The sequence below is a fragment of the Anneissia japonica genome, unplaced genomic scaffold (genome assembly GCF_011630105.1).
Source record: "Anneissia japonica isolate Jap-2015-1 unplaced genomic scaffold, ASM1163010v1 scaffold522_len1101056_cov227, whole genome shotgun sequence".
Lineage (NCBI taxonomy): Eukaryota > Metazoa > Echinodermata > Crinoidea > Comatulida > Comatulidae > Anneissia > Anneissia japonica.
This window is the reverse complement of record NW_022756123.1, coordinates 502,311-518,768: the sequence shown is the minus strand read 5'-3', so window position 1 is coordinate 518,768 and position 16,458 is coordinate 502,311. Positions and strand designations below refer to the sequence as shown.

Here is a 16,458-nt window from a genome sequence, read left to right as displayed (position 1 = left end):
CATATATACAATATATGAGTATTTTTAATTTTGATTAGTAAGCAAATAAGTAATAAGTTTAAGCACTTACTTTGTATTGTGCTCCATTATAGATAATGGGAAGAGGCAGCTGTTGATGGCATAAATTCCCTAAGGAATGAAATGAAGAAGGCTCCACAGTGAACAAATTTGTACATACTATTCCTGTTATGCAGTTTTCTCGTTAAAATTCACAGAGGAAATAAGAATAGTTTATTGTGATGGCAAGCATACGTAATTTAATACCTCTCAGTCTTCTAAACTTTCAACAAAACTACAGTATAGTGTGCTGCTACATTAGTTCAATGTCAATTTTGTTATCTTCATAATTTTCTGACTTGTATGAAATATATGACAATTTTTGAGACATATTTATTCATTCATCTGAAATAAATTGTGATTTTCTTCTTGATATTACATATACGATACACACTTTACTAGTTGTTTAGCTGTTTATTATAAATCTATAATTCTTCTTTTACTAGCATCAATAATTAATTTATTGTAATGTATCATAATTAACAGTGCCATCATCATTGTCCTCATCATACTCCTCCTCCTCATCATCATCATTCTACTTTTCATATTCCTATTCCTCCCAGCCTGCCTCCTCCTCCTCATCATCATCATCCTCATCTTCACCATTCACTTCTTTCTAATAATCTCTCTCTGCTGTCTTGTTAAATGTGAAAAGAATGTTAGCAACACATTAGGGAACAGAAGTTATTCATCTTCATGGCCAACCAACATCTCCTGGGATTAATATTTGAGTATAGAGAACTAGAATAAAGGAATAAAAACATTATTACAAAATCTAAGGACAAGAACAAACCAAAAAGATGAATTTTTATCTGATGAAAATCAAAGGGGAAATATACGTAATAAAGTCATTCTTAAATTTATAAATTCAATAGTAGAGCTTCACGATTCAAGTAATAAAGAGTTTCTAAACAATAGAGGGCACTATATCAAGAGCACATTAAAAAGCAATTCATAAGGGTGTACAGTCAAATACTGTGTAAGACTGACAACTGTTGTTAACAGGAACATGATAGTGCATTAATTACACTGCCGATAACATCTCGTATCATTTGAGTAATTTTGATCGGGAGAAACACGTCTCCACCAGATTAATTGGCACAAAGATCACGCTTGTATTGTTAATTTTTGTGTACTTTATTGTTTATTGTTGAGGCACCATACTGATCTGTAAATGATCATTTCGTTCATAAAAATCTGTTCTAGTTGTGACACTGCCTATTCCTAGACTCGATAATGTGTCTATGTTCTAAACATTTTCGACAATTCATCATTCCAGTAAATATTTTCTATGCACTAAATATTCTAAAAATAACTTTCAAATGTATAAATATTGTCTTTGAAAGTATTTCTAATGGAATCTGTAAATTCATGGTTTGCAATATTATCAACACTAATAAAATATCATAAATAAATATAATAAATTTTTGATATATTTCCAATTAGAATTTCCTACATTAGAATTAGAACATCAACATCCAACAACAAACCAATGAATCTCATCAACATCCAGCCGGTGTTCCCTGCAAAATAGTCCTTGTTCCTCCATGCATTTCACACAGATCAATATTACATTCAACATTGAAACAGCTTCCAGGTGGTACCAACTCATATTAATCCACTATGTAGACTGATAAATTAATTTATTATTAAATACTTACTGACAAACCTATAGATCGCGTAACTGGAAGAAATGCTAAGTTTGCGAATGGTTTATCGGCTCCCCACGTTTCAAGGTAGCGTGCCATCTTCTTGGAAGCTCTTGTGCGGTTCATTTCCTTCTCATCATTCTCGGCATGAAGCATTTCTTCCTCCGAGGACTAGGAAACAGAATTAATCATCATTAAGACAATAAATGTATATACCTATACATATATCTGACGTTAATGGGTGCAGAATTAATGAAAACACAGGCGTTATCACAAATGATGAATAGTTCTGAAAAATCGATTAATAAAGTACTATATAACTGATCCTAAAAAAAAACATATATATATAATGGGTATGCCCAACAATTTGGCATTTATTTTAGTAAACTATTGGTAATTATTATTGTCTCGCTGGATAGTGTAGCTTGAATCATAATCTGATAACCTTTTCTGAAATGAATTTATTTGTTGATTTGTGTTATTTAAAATTGACTTCTAGTCCCAAACGTACCTAACCTGTCTCTTGTGTGAGTCTGTATTATTAGAAAACAACTTTTAGCCTCAATGAAAAATTTAAATGTCAACATAACACCAATGTAAAAATCAATAGAAATATTCATCATTACAACACGCAGTAAAAAATGAAAAAAAAAGTATAAAGAAAATGAAAATATATAAACAAACAACCCAAGATTGCAAGTATGAAAATGTGAAGACTAGAAACTGAATCATATCTTTCCATAATATTGTTTAGTTTTTGATTTATTACTTTGCCTATCACCTCTCTGTTAAATTTTCTGATTTAAGTGTTTACAGTTATTTTGGTCACCTTTCAAAATAAAAGCTTGAAATGACAAGAACTTCCTTTTAAAATCACTTCTACAGATATTTACACCTTTTATCAAATATTCAAAATCATTCTGAAAAATGGACATGTTTTCTCCACAGTTCAAAGGTCAATCAGAGCAGTTCCATCTGGACACAAATCCTCTCAACAATTCTGACATACATATTGTGGCAACAAAGCAAGGCAATTCTTTTTTATGAAACACCAGGGGAGTTAAAGCTTCAAAATTAATTACACAGTCAGCTCTTGATATAAAAGAAACTCAATTTAGTCATGTTTCCGTAGTTCATGGCTTTTGAAATTACTGTAAATATTTTTATATTTTTACCTTAATGTATTTTTCCATACAAACTATTTGTGTATGAAATAAACGATGCTGCCTGGTAGATAGCGAAAACTGTTTACCAAACGCATGTGCGTCCCTACACACTGAATGTCACAAAACCATAGCAACCAGACCATAAACCGTCAGCGTACGTGACAAATTACTCACGCGCGTTTTAGTTGCCATGATAATCGCGCGTCGGGCGGTGATTACAAAGGCCTAATGATATTTTGCACTAACATTAGACTGAAATTATATTCTTCATTTCAACATTAATTTTACCAAAATTGTGGTGAATTGTCGTTCATGAGACTTACTTCGTAGAAAAAATTAATAAATGTTCTGTATATACTCAAATGTTCGTTTTCGGCACCTTATGCCAACATTGTCAAAATGACAGATTAATGTTACATAAGAACATGAAATTTTATAAAATTCGTAAATTTTAAANNAATTTTAAATTGCTATAACTTTTCATTTTCTTGGTCAATTTTCACAAATCAAATTGCAGTTTATAGAAGCATTTAACAAGCTCGCGGTAAAAAAAAATCAGATGTAACAGACATTGCGAAGTACCCCCAATTAATAAAATAAAAAATAACACCATAAAACGAATGGCACGCATAGACTAATAATTGACGGCTGTACTCGCAACTAGTATCGGATTGTCGATGCCACAGTAAAGACCAAAGGACTGTACGCACGCGTTTTGTTCGAGAGCGGAGATGTGCGTCCTTCTGTTGAATTACCTTGTTTACATGCATAATGAGTAGTCCACAGGCTTACAATGTTGAAATTACAAAATCGATATGCAAAATTTACACAATTTATAAAAATACACTCTGTATAAAACTCTTGTAAAAAATCCACTAAAATCACTCAGTTAAAAGCACTGCATTTCAATTATTACTATTACGAATATAATTTTCGTTAAATATAATCAATATTAATAAGTCATAAATAATTTGAATTAAAATTTAGGTTACATAAAATATATTATTTAAAATTCATTATTTCAACTACATAAATTGCAATTGATTAAATTTAATTACTGCTATTTCAGGTATTACAACTAAGGTGGTGAGCTCAGATCACCATAATAAATGAAGTTAATGTACAGTAGATTGTCTAATGTAGGAATGTGAGATTTTCTGTATCTTAATATAAACAATGTAAGAACATGAATTTTAATTTAACCACAAAAATGAGAGTTTACAGATTTTTATCTGCATTGGGTGAATATATTTGAATAGTAAAATTCAAAACATTAACTGCTTATATTGAATAATAAACAATTATTTTTAAATGCGAGCCATATACCATGTATTCCATACTTACTTCATTTAAGCACATGCTTAATAAAATTATTTGTTTATTTTAACATCTGTATATTTATAACTTTTGTCACATTGCTGTCTTTTTTTTTGTATTCATGTGCAGGGCCCCAAGGTGGAACAGCCCTGTGTTGATCTAGCCTCAGTGCTAAACAAAGTTGAACTGAACTGAACTATGCTAGACAGAATTATTGCATGAAGGTCAGAGTATAATGAATGAAAAATTGCCAGAGGTTCTGTCCGAGCTTTAATTTAACCAAAATGAAATAATCTCATTTGGTGTATGGTTACGTGTATTATAAAAATTGCTTTATAAGTCAATCACCTTCCCTTTGCAGTTAGCCTAAACCTAGATCATTACCGACCAGCTAGCTTAGGCCTAGCTAGACGTTTGTGGTTTCTAACAACAGCTAACATCTTTAACATGTTCATTAACGAAAAAAAGTGGCAGGAAAGGAAAACAACTTACAGATAAATTATTATATTCAACTTATTATATTCAGTATATTTACACATCGACTTTCTTTGCAGATACAAAGCACATTTGACCCCGGTCATTGGGTCCACATGCGTGTTGCTGTTGCAATCAGCGCAGGAGCAGGCAACCCCACCACGTATCCATTTATACTCCTGGGTGGAGAGAGGTAATGCAGATAAAGTGTCTTGCTCAAGGACACATGCGAAAACCCCGACCAAACTGTTCCCACTGCCAAACCACTTTTACAAAAGGCTTAATATAAAGTTATAAATTTAATTTTATAAGCTTTTACTTGAAAATAATATTTTCATTGCCATTTAAAGATTAAAATATATATTAAGTCAAAATAAAATTATTTTAAATCATCTAACTTGTTTGAGGGTTGTCTAAATTGACTGACATTCTTTAACTTGGAAAGTTGGATTTTGTTAGGAAACATATAATGACAAACTTTGCAATCCCTGGAGGAAAAAAAAGAAGATAATTTTCAAAACGGAAAATTACTTGGCTCAAAATGATAAACACAAGAGTGGGAAGTGGGAAAATAACCAGCAAATACACAAGAGGCCTATATCACAAATGAGACATGCATAATATATTTGTTTGAGCTAATTGGCTGATAGAGAGAACATACATTTAAAAGAATCCAATTAGAGATGAGAAATCCCAGTCAGATGCTCATGGTAACTAAAGTCAAAACAGCTTGCAGGAAAAGCAATGCGAGTAGACATGGGGGAAATTCTAGAAGAAGCAAATATTTTATTTATTTATGAAACAACATGATTTGGTAAATGCATAGATTCACTCTATTACTGTAAGGAGACATATTAATTTGATTCTGATCTAATATTAGAAAAGATTACGTGTGCAGGATATTGTTTTCATTTAAATAGATGTTGGCTCAGCTAGTAGATTCAGTTTTGAAGAAATAGAAATCAAAAAGTTATCAGGACACACAATCATAAGAAACACTAGTGTAGAGGCTGTAGAAAGACGGAATGGGGGTGGAAAGAAACCTGTATTATAATAATAATAATAATAATAATAATAATAATTGCTCAATCCTCAGCCGCATTTGCAAGCACTGGGTATATAGGTGGTACCTAGGTGATGTTGACAGTTAATCAGGTGGCTGCTTTGATGCAATATTGGAGGGAAAATGCCAAGGGGCCGACCAAAGAAAAGGTGGTATTATAACATCCGGAATGACATTATAAAAAGTTGATGCTGCTCTAGCTCAGGACTACTCTAAATGGAGAAATGCTATCAACAGCTAACAGCCAAGACATGATATGAATGTGTCCAACCCTCATTGACGAGGAGCCATGGCCATTAAACTGGGCAGTAAAGTAAGTAATAATAGTGTGATTTTACTTAGTGCCGGTATCCATCAAGATGCTCATGGCGCTTGCCATGTGGACTAGTAACTCGATCATTGACTTTCTTCGCCCCTAAGGGTCGCTTCGTGTCAGCAGCTCTCGTTGTCTGCCACAGGGACTGCCTGTTCCAGTACACCGGGGTATCCCCCTACTCGTCTTGAATGATGTCCTGGGTTCTTTATAGTGCACACGAGCCACAGTGTGCACTGGGCCTACAGTTTTTAGTCCTTACCCGAGAAGACCTGTTCCACCACCAAAACCATAGGGAGTTTCCCCTTCGAACCAGCACCGAATAATGGCTACGCTAGCCACTCTGTCATTCAACTCGCCTTTGATTATGTGATGTAATACTCCAGTACTCATGTAGAAATACTGTGATTGATTTCTGATATGCATTATGTATAATGATGCTAAAACGAATCTTGATAACGAGGAAACATGAAACGCGAATTTAATTACTGACCTTTGGCTTCATCATTGATGACATCACAACTGCCAACTGATTATGAGATTGTTAATAGGTTTATGGATTTTCTTAATATACAATATTAATTACAGAAATGAGAATGTTCGGGAAGTTATCAAATAGTTAATTTCAAATTTGTTTCTTTACCTTTAGTTTGAAATGTCATTAATTCCTACTTATGTCTATTATGTATTGTTTGTAGGCATACTTATGATAATACATTACTATGGTAAAGTAGCCCAATCAGACTATGGAATGATAACAGCAATCCAAATATTAACAACAGAAAAACCATCATTAGTCATGTGTTTTCTTACATCAACATTAAAATTAACAAAATCAACAACACTAATTTCCACAGCAATTCAAAAGAAATAATAAAATAAAAAAATAATAATTCCAAGTACATAAATCCTTTTGTATAAAGTACAGTAGTTTATATCAAATGAAAGGTCAATGAACTCACTTTAGGTGGAATGATGAAGAACGTCTGAACATCATTCTGCTTGAGATACTGACTCCTTGCTTGGCCGTTGCCTTCTTCCACTTCAAATTTTCCATTGAGGTGTTCAAGCGTTGCCATGGTTATGTGCACTTTCCTAAATGAGGAACATGGGATAGAACTGGAATGACCTTAATAACAGATCCAATAACTCTAATTGTGTTAAAGTAAAATGAATTACCTAAGTTGTTCATTTGGTACTAGTTGATTAATTAGGTAATCTTAACTAGGGAATTTGGACTGCGCCGCTGGAAATCATTCTGCAGTGGCAGTAAGAGGGCTGTTCCCCAGGGGATAGGCAGCAGTTGTAATGATTACCTTCATACAGTGACTCTCCAATTACAGAATGGGACTATAAAACATAATGGAAGAATTTATTCATCCAAGAAACCGTGAAGTAATTAAGCCTACATATAATAAACTAAAGTTATATTATGGAAATTATTGCTTCATGGTCTAACTAGGAGGATAATGGATGGACATAATTTAATACAATCATTAGAAAACAACCGATAGATAAAGAACTTCATTCATGGATATAGGAATTGGAACGTTAGCATCTAAACAACTAAACTAAGTAGTCACGTTTTGATCAGTCATATTTATTTATTGCAAATTTTAATGTTAAGATTTTAATAAAAAATTGATTACCCCGGTAATCCACCACTCTCCATGTGATTGGCCAAACTCACATCATGTGACCAGACATCGTACTGCCACTTCCTGAGCCCAAGAACGCCACATAGTACATTGCCTGTGTGCACCCCAACTCTCATGTTTACATCCACACCTGTAGCCTTTCGAACATTCCTGCATAAAGATGAGCATACAACATAAACAAAAAGCATTATGTAAACTTTACTTGAAAAGGACATGGGGATCCATTTCTGCAAAGATGCTGATTGGTCAGTACCAGAATTACCAGGAAACAGCCCTAACACTATTTAGTATATTAGACCTTGTTATAGCGTAGAAAACTAAGAAAAACAAATTAATGTACTAAAATATTTGAACAACCACGTCAATGCAAATTTTTAAATAAACATTACATAAAAAAAAATAAAAATATCCGCATGAACAGCAACCTGTGCCGTGAGCATGCATGCTTCCTTCCTCTGTCATTAGATAAATTGTTTGAAGTGTTTGTTTAGCTCTTTCTTTTTCATACTAGTTTTTGTCTCATGACAAGGAATTCATTGTTTTGAATAAAACGTTTCACAATAATAATATTAATAAACATATAGTACAATGTATGTAATTAATAAATTCTAAATTTATCTTTTTTAGCTAAACATTGCTTTAAAGCCTTGTCCAGACTATCATGATGACATCACATCATGACCATATATGGACACATAATGACTATATATGGGCACATCATGACTATTATATGGGCACATCATGACCATATATGGGCAAATTATGCCTACATATGGGCACATCATGACTATATATGGGCACATCATGACTACATTCTATCATTGACAAAAATGTAGCCAACATATCCAAATGGTTTAATATAAATAAATTAACTATTAATGCTAACAAAACCAAATTTATGATATTTAGTTCAAAATCTAATCTCTCAAAATTTTCAAATATTTCTTTATCAATAAATGGTAACATTATTGATAGAGTTGATAGTTTTAAATACTTAGGAATTACCTTTGATTCTCTTTTTACATGGAATAAGCATATTGAAAATGTTTGTACCAAAATTTCACAACGTATTGGTGTTATTCGTAGATTAAGATATTTTTTGCCTAATTTTTCACTTAGACTGGGAGGCTTACGTTATAGACAGACGCCTGCTACAGTTAAATTACATTCAACAAAAGTATTACAACTTCAAGTAAATCTGTGTCTTTAAAGCACACAGTAATTTAACACATTTTTACGAATTAATCGATGAATATCATAACATAAATACAAGAAGCAAATCAAAAAACACTTTGATCTCACCAAAATGGCAGAATGATTTTGGAAAAAGAACATTTAAATACCGATCCGTTAATTTATGGAACAATTTATCATCAGATATCCGCAGTAATATTCATTCTATTTCCCTACAATCCTTTAAAAATCTAATTTAATTTACCAATCTTTTTTCTGCTTCTTATATTTATGTAACTTTTATATTTCTTTATCAATTCTGTTTTTAATTTAAAGTACTGTAGTTTAAGATCATACCCTGGACCTCAGGGAAGAACAGTGTACTAATACTGACTGAGTATCCAGAATAAAGAAAGATTTCTATCTATCTACATATGGGCATACAACAGTATTTTTTGTCAAAGAAAATTTGATAATGTGAATAGCACTTTAGATTTAGGGATGCTTCCTTTGTATAATTCCTGAGCAGATATACCTGTATGGGGATGCAAGTCAAGGAGGGGAAGATGGTTTATCCTGCAGGTAAAATAGAAAATGAATAGCTTCAACCATGAGGCCTGAGCTGACAATTTTTCATCCCTTACAGTACTTAACAATCCTAGGGTCTTGAACTCGTGCTTGAGCTGTGACATTGACGACTGCGCTACAGGCAATACAAAACCTCTTTAGACCCAGCTGTGAAATTCCATCCCCTGGGATGTAGATGCATATCACACGACATTAATGTTACATGTCAAAAAAATTATCGCAAAGGTGTAGGATGTTTTGAGGACCTTGATGGGTACAATAGAAATATCTATGGCTGGAAGCATACCTTCACTTGCAGGTATGTCTGCTACTTTAAGCTGACTGATGTCAATTATTGGAATTCTTTTGGTTTGAGCCATGGAGCTCAGCATCTCTCATCACCTGGGTGCATATTTTCACAGGAATGATATTTGTAAATGTTCATATTGCATTTTTTTATGCTCTATCTATGTAATAATGAAATGTACATCTGTTTGCCACCCAGCATGTTGCTAAGCTCAAGCTGTAGCCTGTCAACATGTGGCTCATTTCTGCCCTAGCCTACTCTCATCGACCTTTTGGCAGCATTTTCTTATGCGCTATCACATGTAGTAATGAAATGTACATCAGTTGGCCATACAGCATGTTGGTCTGCTCAAGCTGTAGCCTGTCAACACGTGGCGCATGTCTGCCCCAGCCTACTCTCATCGAGATTTTGGCAGCTACACTCGGGGCACATACATAGCTAGCTGTTGCCCAGACTTTTACCATTCACATTTAGCATACAGTTCCATATTTGCATAGACCAATAGATTTTGTTGGCCATGGTCTCTTGAATGTTTTTGTCTTTTGACAAACATTCATGATACTGAACCTGTCCTGCTTTCTTACTGTATATTTATATTTTTAAATAATATTATTAATCAGACTGATTAATAACAGACATGATCTAAATTAATTCAGACTAGTTGTTCAAAATTGTTACTATCATATACACTAGTTCATCAAATACTATATAGCTCAGTATATAAACCAGCAACCTGTGGCATACATTCTGGATGCCCTGCCAACTACAACCTATAATACTGTATATTATCAAGTTACATAATACACAAGCTTATCTAATCAATTTGAAAAATGAAAATCCAGATGGGTTATTGACCTGTAACTCAAGAAAAAATGTAGTTTATGGCCTTACAAAATATCAGATTCTTATGAATATTCATGAACAAGTCTTTATGCATCAAAAAAGCATACACTTTCATAACGAACTAGACTGAACAGTAACTATATCATTGGGTTGGTATCAGTACTGGCAAATCCAATATTATTACTTTCCTATCAAAAGAGAGGAAAGATCAACATCACTATTGGCAGCCGGTGGGTCCTCTAAACAAGGTATAAAAAAGTCTCGCCTAAGACACAGAAAGTTTGCTTCCCAACAAAAAATGGTTAAAGAGACACAGATTCTTGGATACTTAAAAACTGGGGAAAAGGAGGATAACTTTATTTCCGTCTGGAGCCTAGCTATAATATTGCTGTACTTACAGGATGGCATCACACATAGCCAACCCCATCTCAACACAGTTAATGGCATGGTTCGGTCTTGAGATTGGTAAACCAGATACACAGTAGTAACAATCACCAAGAATCTTTATTCGCATACAATTATTTTCCTGCCAAAGAATTAATAGAAGAAACCATTCATTAAATTAATAATTTGATAACAGCACAAAAATATGGCATAGTCTAATCGAGCAATTAATATATTTATCAATAATTTTCCCCCCATTAAAATGTAGTCAACTAAAACCAGCACTAATTAGGAACACCATTAATGTATACAAAACAATAATGGATTAGCAATAATCTAAGAAAAAAACACTTTCTAAATATGCAGAGTGATAGTGCAAGTGTTCTTCAGCACTGAAGGAACAAACAATTCTTCCCACACCCCCTAAACCCAGACTCAGTGTCACATGCCTATAAATATCTCATTGCCATATTTGCTTTGTTGCCTATAATTAAATTTTGGATTTATAAAAACTAAATCCTTTCTGTAAAAGTACATCAACTTTCTTGTACCAACCAAAAATTATTTAGAACATTAAAAATGTTTAAACTGGAATTGCTGAAAAGATATGAATTAGGCTAGAAATTATACTAGATGGTATGCTAAAACATCTCAAATCCAGGGAGGGCATTTTTTATGAGGTTTGAAAAAGGTAAAAATGGAAAATAGTTACATCATAGGTGCTGAGCATGTGTATTTTTACAAGAGTAATTTATGTCAGTAACCATACTGCTGTATCTTGCTACATGTAAGTTCAATAGGAAAAAAATTTTATTTGAACCCGTAGACAAATTGTTAAAGCTAATGAAACTTTAATGTTACGTTTATTTGGTTACACTTGTCTGCATAACATATCATTTACACGTACAGTTTCAGTTTATTGGATGTGAAAACAATACAATGACGAATTATTACAGGATTTAAATGTACAGTACTTACAAGATTTCTGGGTCACACTAAATAGAAAACATTGTTCACATCGTTGCAATTTAACCGATTCCATTTCATACAATCTACCTCTTTAAGTTCGTAATCAATAACATACTTAAATGCTCGCACTTACAGGCATACTTGGTTAAGTGTAGGGATATTTGCATTTGTAATGTAATTACTGTTTGCACTCTCAACAACTTACCTCCGCTAATCTATCAAAGCGCCCAAACAGTTCGTTGAGTGTTTTCACAAGTTCAGGCGGTGAGCACTCGCTAGCTAGCCCAGTAAATCCAACGATATCAGCGTATAGGATACTGCAAAAAGCAAAGATCGAAATATGATATTAATCAATTAACAAATGATTCAAAAACCTTTTGAGAACTATACAAACAAGGATGGACAAAACTGATTGAATTCAATATTATGTCTTCAAATAATGTCATTTAGCTTTGATATTGTAAGGATGTAAATTTCTTAATATTAAGTTCTAATGACAGAGTCAGTGGATAAATATCTCTGACAGAGATTGAAACATTCTGAGTAAGTACGCATTTCATTAGATATAGCTTGTGTCGGTAGGTTTTAAATTCCTCTTTTTACTTTTAAATCAAAGGGCTCAAATCCATGGTTTAAAGGTATGAAAGACAGAGACAACATGAAATTAAAAAGCATAAAATTTAAAAGGACATATTGTTGATGTTAAATATGTTTTAAGTATGAACAAAGGCTAATAAGACATTACATTTAAGGAAAAATATGCATGTTTTCCTAAACCAGTTTACAAGTTTAATGCCAGTCATAAACAACATCAATTAACGATGTAATCAATCAAATCAATAAATCAATCAAAAAAGCCGAAATGTTAGTGGCACTGTGACATTTGCTCTGAGTGACTTGTTACTTAGGCCTACAATTTAAACTTCCAAGATTGAAACATAAATCACAATTTCAATCAGTTGATACAAAATCTACAATTCAAAACCAGTTAAGATGTAAATTATATTTGCAAATTTAATCACAAAATTTATTCATCTCCATTATCCTTTCTTTCTTCGACTTTATATTAATTTTATTAGCCATTTATTTTCTTTTTCTCAGACTAGTAGACACCGGCTAACTATATTTGACTGGTAGGTTTGTTCTTTTGTAGAGCACTTTTCATTATTGCCATCAAACAACCATCATGCTGCTTTGTTAGCGGTTTTTTTCCCTTACCATACATTCATTTTATATGCAACCACACAAACATAGCCAATTAGTAAATTTCTGTCGAAAAAATCTACCTTGGGTGTGACAATCTGACAAACATGTAAGAGACAGTATGAACTAAAACTTGGTAATATGTCATTCGATACAATAGCCTGAGATTTGCTAAAGTAGTCTCAATTGCTGCCCTGCTGTAGCCATTTTCTTGCATTTAGTATTTTTTTTTTAGTTTTTCCTTTTCCATCTAAATCAAATAATGTGTTTACTTAGTAATAAATGAGTAATTCACAAATATTTGAAGGTCAATAATATTTTACAAAAATACATTTGTACATGCATTTAACAACAACAATAGCATAACCAGTAATATACTATAAAGAATATATAATATAACAAAACTGTACTGTAAAATCCGATAATAATGCATTCTAAAGTAATCATACACCTCAGCTGCATAAAGGCCTATAATGTTCACCTTGCTACAATCTGTGTTACATGCCTAATACCAAGGAATTAATATGTCATTTTTAACACAACTTGTCTCAGTTTAGCTGATAACTGACATGTTCTGATGAAAGAATTAATTTATATTGTAAGATGTCTCCAAGTGCCGCATTTTCAATTTATAAGGAGACAGAGAACTACTATAGGCCTAGAGTTCTTAAATTTTCTCTACGACAAGTTGTCTTCAAGTGTCGCAATTTCAGAGCAAAGGCAGATAAACTTATAAGCTGGGTATACACTGTCATACGACGGTTGCATGACGTTTGTACGACCGCTCCCTGTGACTGCTAAATGACGCGATGCCCTCTGCTGATTGTCTACGTCAGTGGCAGTGTGTACAGATTGTCATTACAAACAGTCCATTGCGCACACATCTTGGCATTACGTTCTTCATAGAATCGCGTCCATCGACAACCATAGGGTACAGAGGCTGCCCGGTTTTATAGGCCTTAATTCTTGCTATTCAAAAATTTGTCAGTTTATCATTTTATGAAAGAGTTATACTGTACTATAACAAGATAAATATAGGCCTAAACTTTTCACATCGTTTTTAAATTAACAGAAAGAGAATAAGTTTTCAGCTGCTGCAAATATAATTAGATAAAAGTAAATCAGGTATTAATCAACCTTCACCAGAAGTCAATGTCGCACAGTTTATCAATTACTAGCTCAGAATGCATCATCATCAGCAGACTACACTTAGTCAATGCCATGGCTTTATCAAGCCTAACTATATATTGCTAAACCTGAGCTACCCACTGTAAATGTAGTACACATCAAAGTTAATACCTCTATATTCACAATACTTGCAGTAACTTGATTAACAAACTGATATTCTAGAATGTTTTAGCACATGCTACAGGGTGCAACTGAACTCAATACAAGATTGACTGATCACCGTTTCAATTCTGAAATTTATTTCCTACGTAGAAAGAATTTATTCGTTGAAATGATTGCGTTTATTGCCATTCCATCATCAGCTTACATTTATATTCTCTATTTAATTGATATGTTAATTTTAATCTCTGAAAATATGCGCGACATATCCATAATTTTTTCCAATACATCAATGCAGTAGGGAAAATACCTTAATAATCTTGTCATCATATTACATCTATATTCTCTATTCAATATGTTTATTTTTATTTCTAAAAATAGCCATACTGTGCATATCCACACTTTTGTCATAAAAATGCAATAGGCAGAATGTTTTAATAATCTTTTCACATGTTCTATTTTATATATTTTTATCGTATTTTCTTTTTCATGGATGTGTTTCTGACAGGAGCAATGTATTTTAATTAAAATATGCAAGACAACTATATTGGTTTCCATACAATCGCTACACTGTCGCTACAGTGTTTTCAGTGCAATCGTTGTACTTCATTGTCCCGACGCAATATTGAAGGCGCCCCGATTCGCTTTATTATTGTTTCCAAAAAAATGGGTGCTATACGTTCAGCTACAGAATGTCAAGAATTTGTGTTTAATCAAGTTTTAATTGATTGTTTGTAATAATTTTAATGATTAATATGTAACATCAGTCTGGCAACCAACACTGACTTCAGGCTGTGTAAACTTTGAAAATAGAAACAATGATACACGATCTGCTGTATCACTATCATTAATGACTATATTGATTGAATAAAAAACTGATGGACGTATCCCAAGATAAATGCAGTCCTCACAACTACGGCAGACAAAATAACCTCAGGCTAATCCAAGTAATTGGGTAATGCTGTCTTGAAAAACGAACAGTGAATACATAGTGTGCTCATATACATTGTAATTAATATGCTTTAAAGTACATTTTCTTTTACTGTACTGTACCACTCAACTTCCCAGTCTCTAACACTGCGATCCATGATCTCACTGTCCATGATCTCAATGATCTGAAATTTATTCATTTTTTCAAGATTCAATATTTAATTTTTCATTGGTAGAAAAATAAATATAGCTAGTTTCTTTTTATAAAAATAATCATAACAGCCAAAATCAGAATGCAGAGCATGTTATTATAGGACATAGGATGAGTCTAATAAGCTTGAGCCATCTAAAAAATATAATCCATGACTGTTCCATAGTTCTTTAATAATAATATCTATAGTTGGTTGTATTGATGTGTCACTTTCTATTAATAAAGTCTTTATTAATAATTTATGAAAAATTGTTGTGCCTGCTTCTTGCATTATTTTTTAATGTCTGAATGAACTTTCCTTGTATGATATCCTGTAACGCTACAACATAAAAGCTGTCTGTACTCTTCCTAATCTACTTAGACCAGCGGTGTTATGTGGGTGAGTTCATACTGTAATACAAAATCCAACATCCTATTCAGATATATCATTGCTAATAATTGACACATTAATAACGAAATAATCGCATCTAGAACCATTTAAACATACAGATGCTCCTTACGTTTTATCGATAACCCATTCTGTGAGGTTGGTTACACTTACAGATCATTCATTTTGTTTATATTGCTTACACATTAAGACAAATATAAAATTTAAAAACACGCTTTAATTTAAGCAGAAATCAATCTTCAGTTTTAATGATCTCAATGTATTATGTTTAGTCTCTGTATATTCCTTGAAAGTAAAAACTGAATTTGACGCTAAACATTTATTTTAAAGTATTTTTTTGCTTTCCTCCGTCTTTTTATACCTGAAATTAAGTAAAGTTCAAATTAAACACTTATTTATTCTGTAAAATGTTGCAGCTTATATGTAGTGTTTAACCAGTCTAAAAACAAAATTGATAATATGTAGTATATTATCATTTATGAAATTCATGAAACCTTTA

At 32.7% G+C, this 16,458-nt stretch overlaps 1 protein-coding gene across 3 annotated transcripts in view; it reads right to left on the bottom strand.

Moving 5' to 3' along the window:
- LOC117124042 (adenylate cyclase type 2-like) overlaps positions 1–16,458 on the bottom strand; it is a 55,847-nt gene that overhangs the window by 7,535 nt on the left and 31,854 nt on the right. For all 3 annotated transcript variants that reach the window (XM_033270163.1, XM_033270162.1, XM_033270164.1), the window contains 6 exons: positions 12,146–12,257; positions 10,986–11,113; positions 7,689–7,847; positions 7,002–7,134; positions 1,719–1,877; positions 71–129 (listed from right to left, as the gene is read on the bottom strand). In XM_033270163.1, coding sequence (XP_033126054.1) covers positions 71–129; positions 1,719–1,877; positions 7,002–7,134; positions 7,689–7,847; positions 10,986–11,113; positions 12,146–12,257 — 750 coding nt within the window. The remainder of the gene's footprint in view (positions 1–70; positions 130–1,718; positions 1,878–7,001; positions 7,135–7,688; positions 7,848–10,985; positions 11,114–12,145; positions 12,258–16,458) is intronic.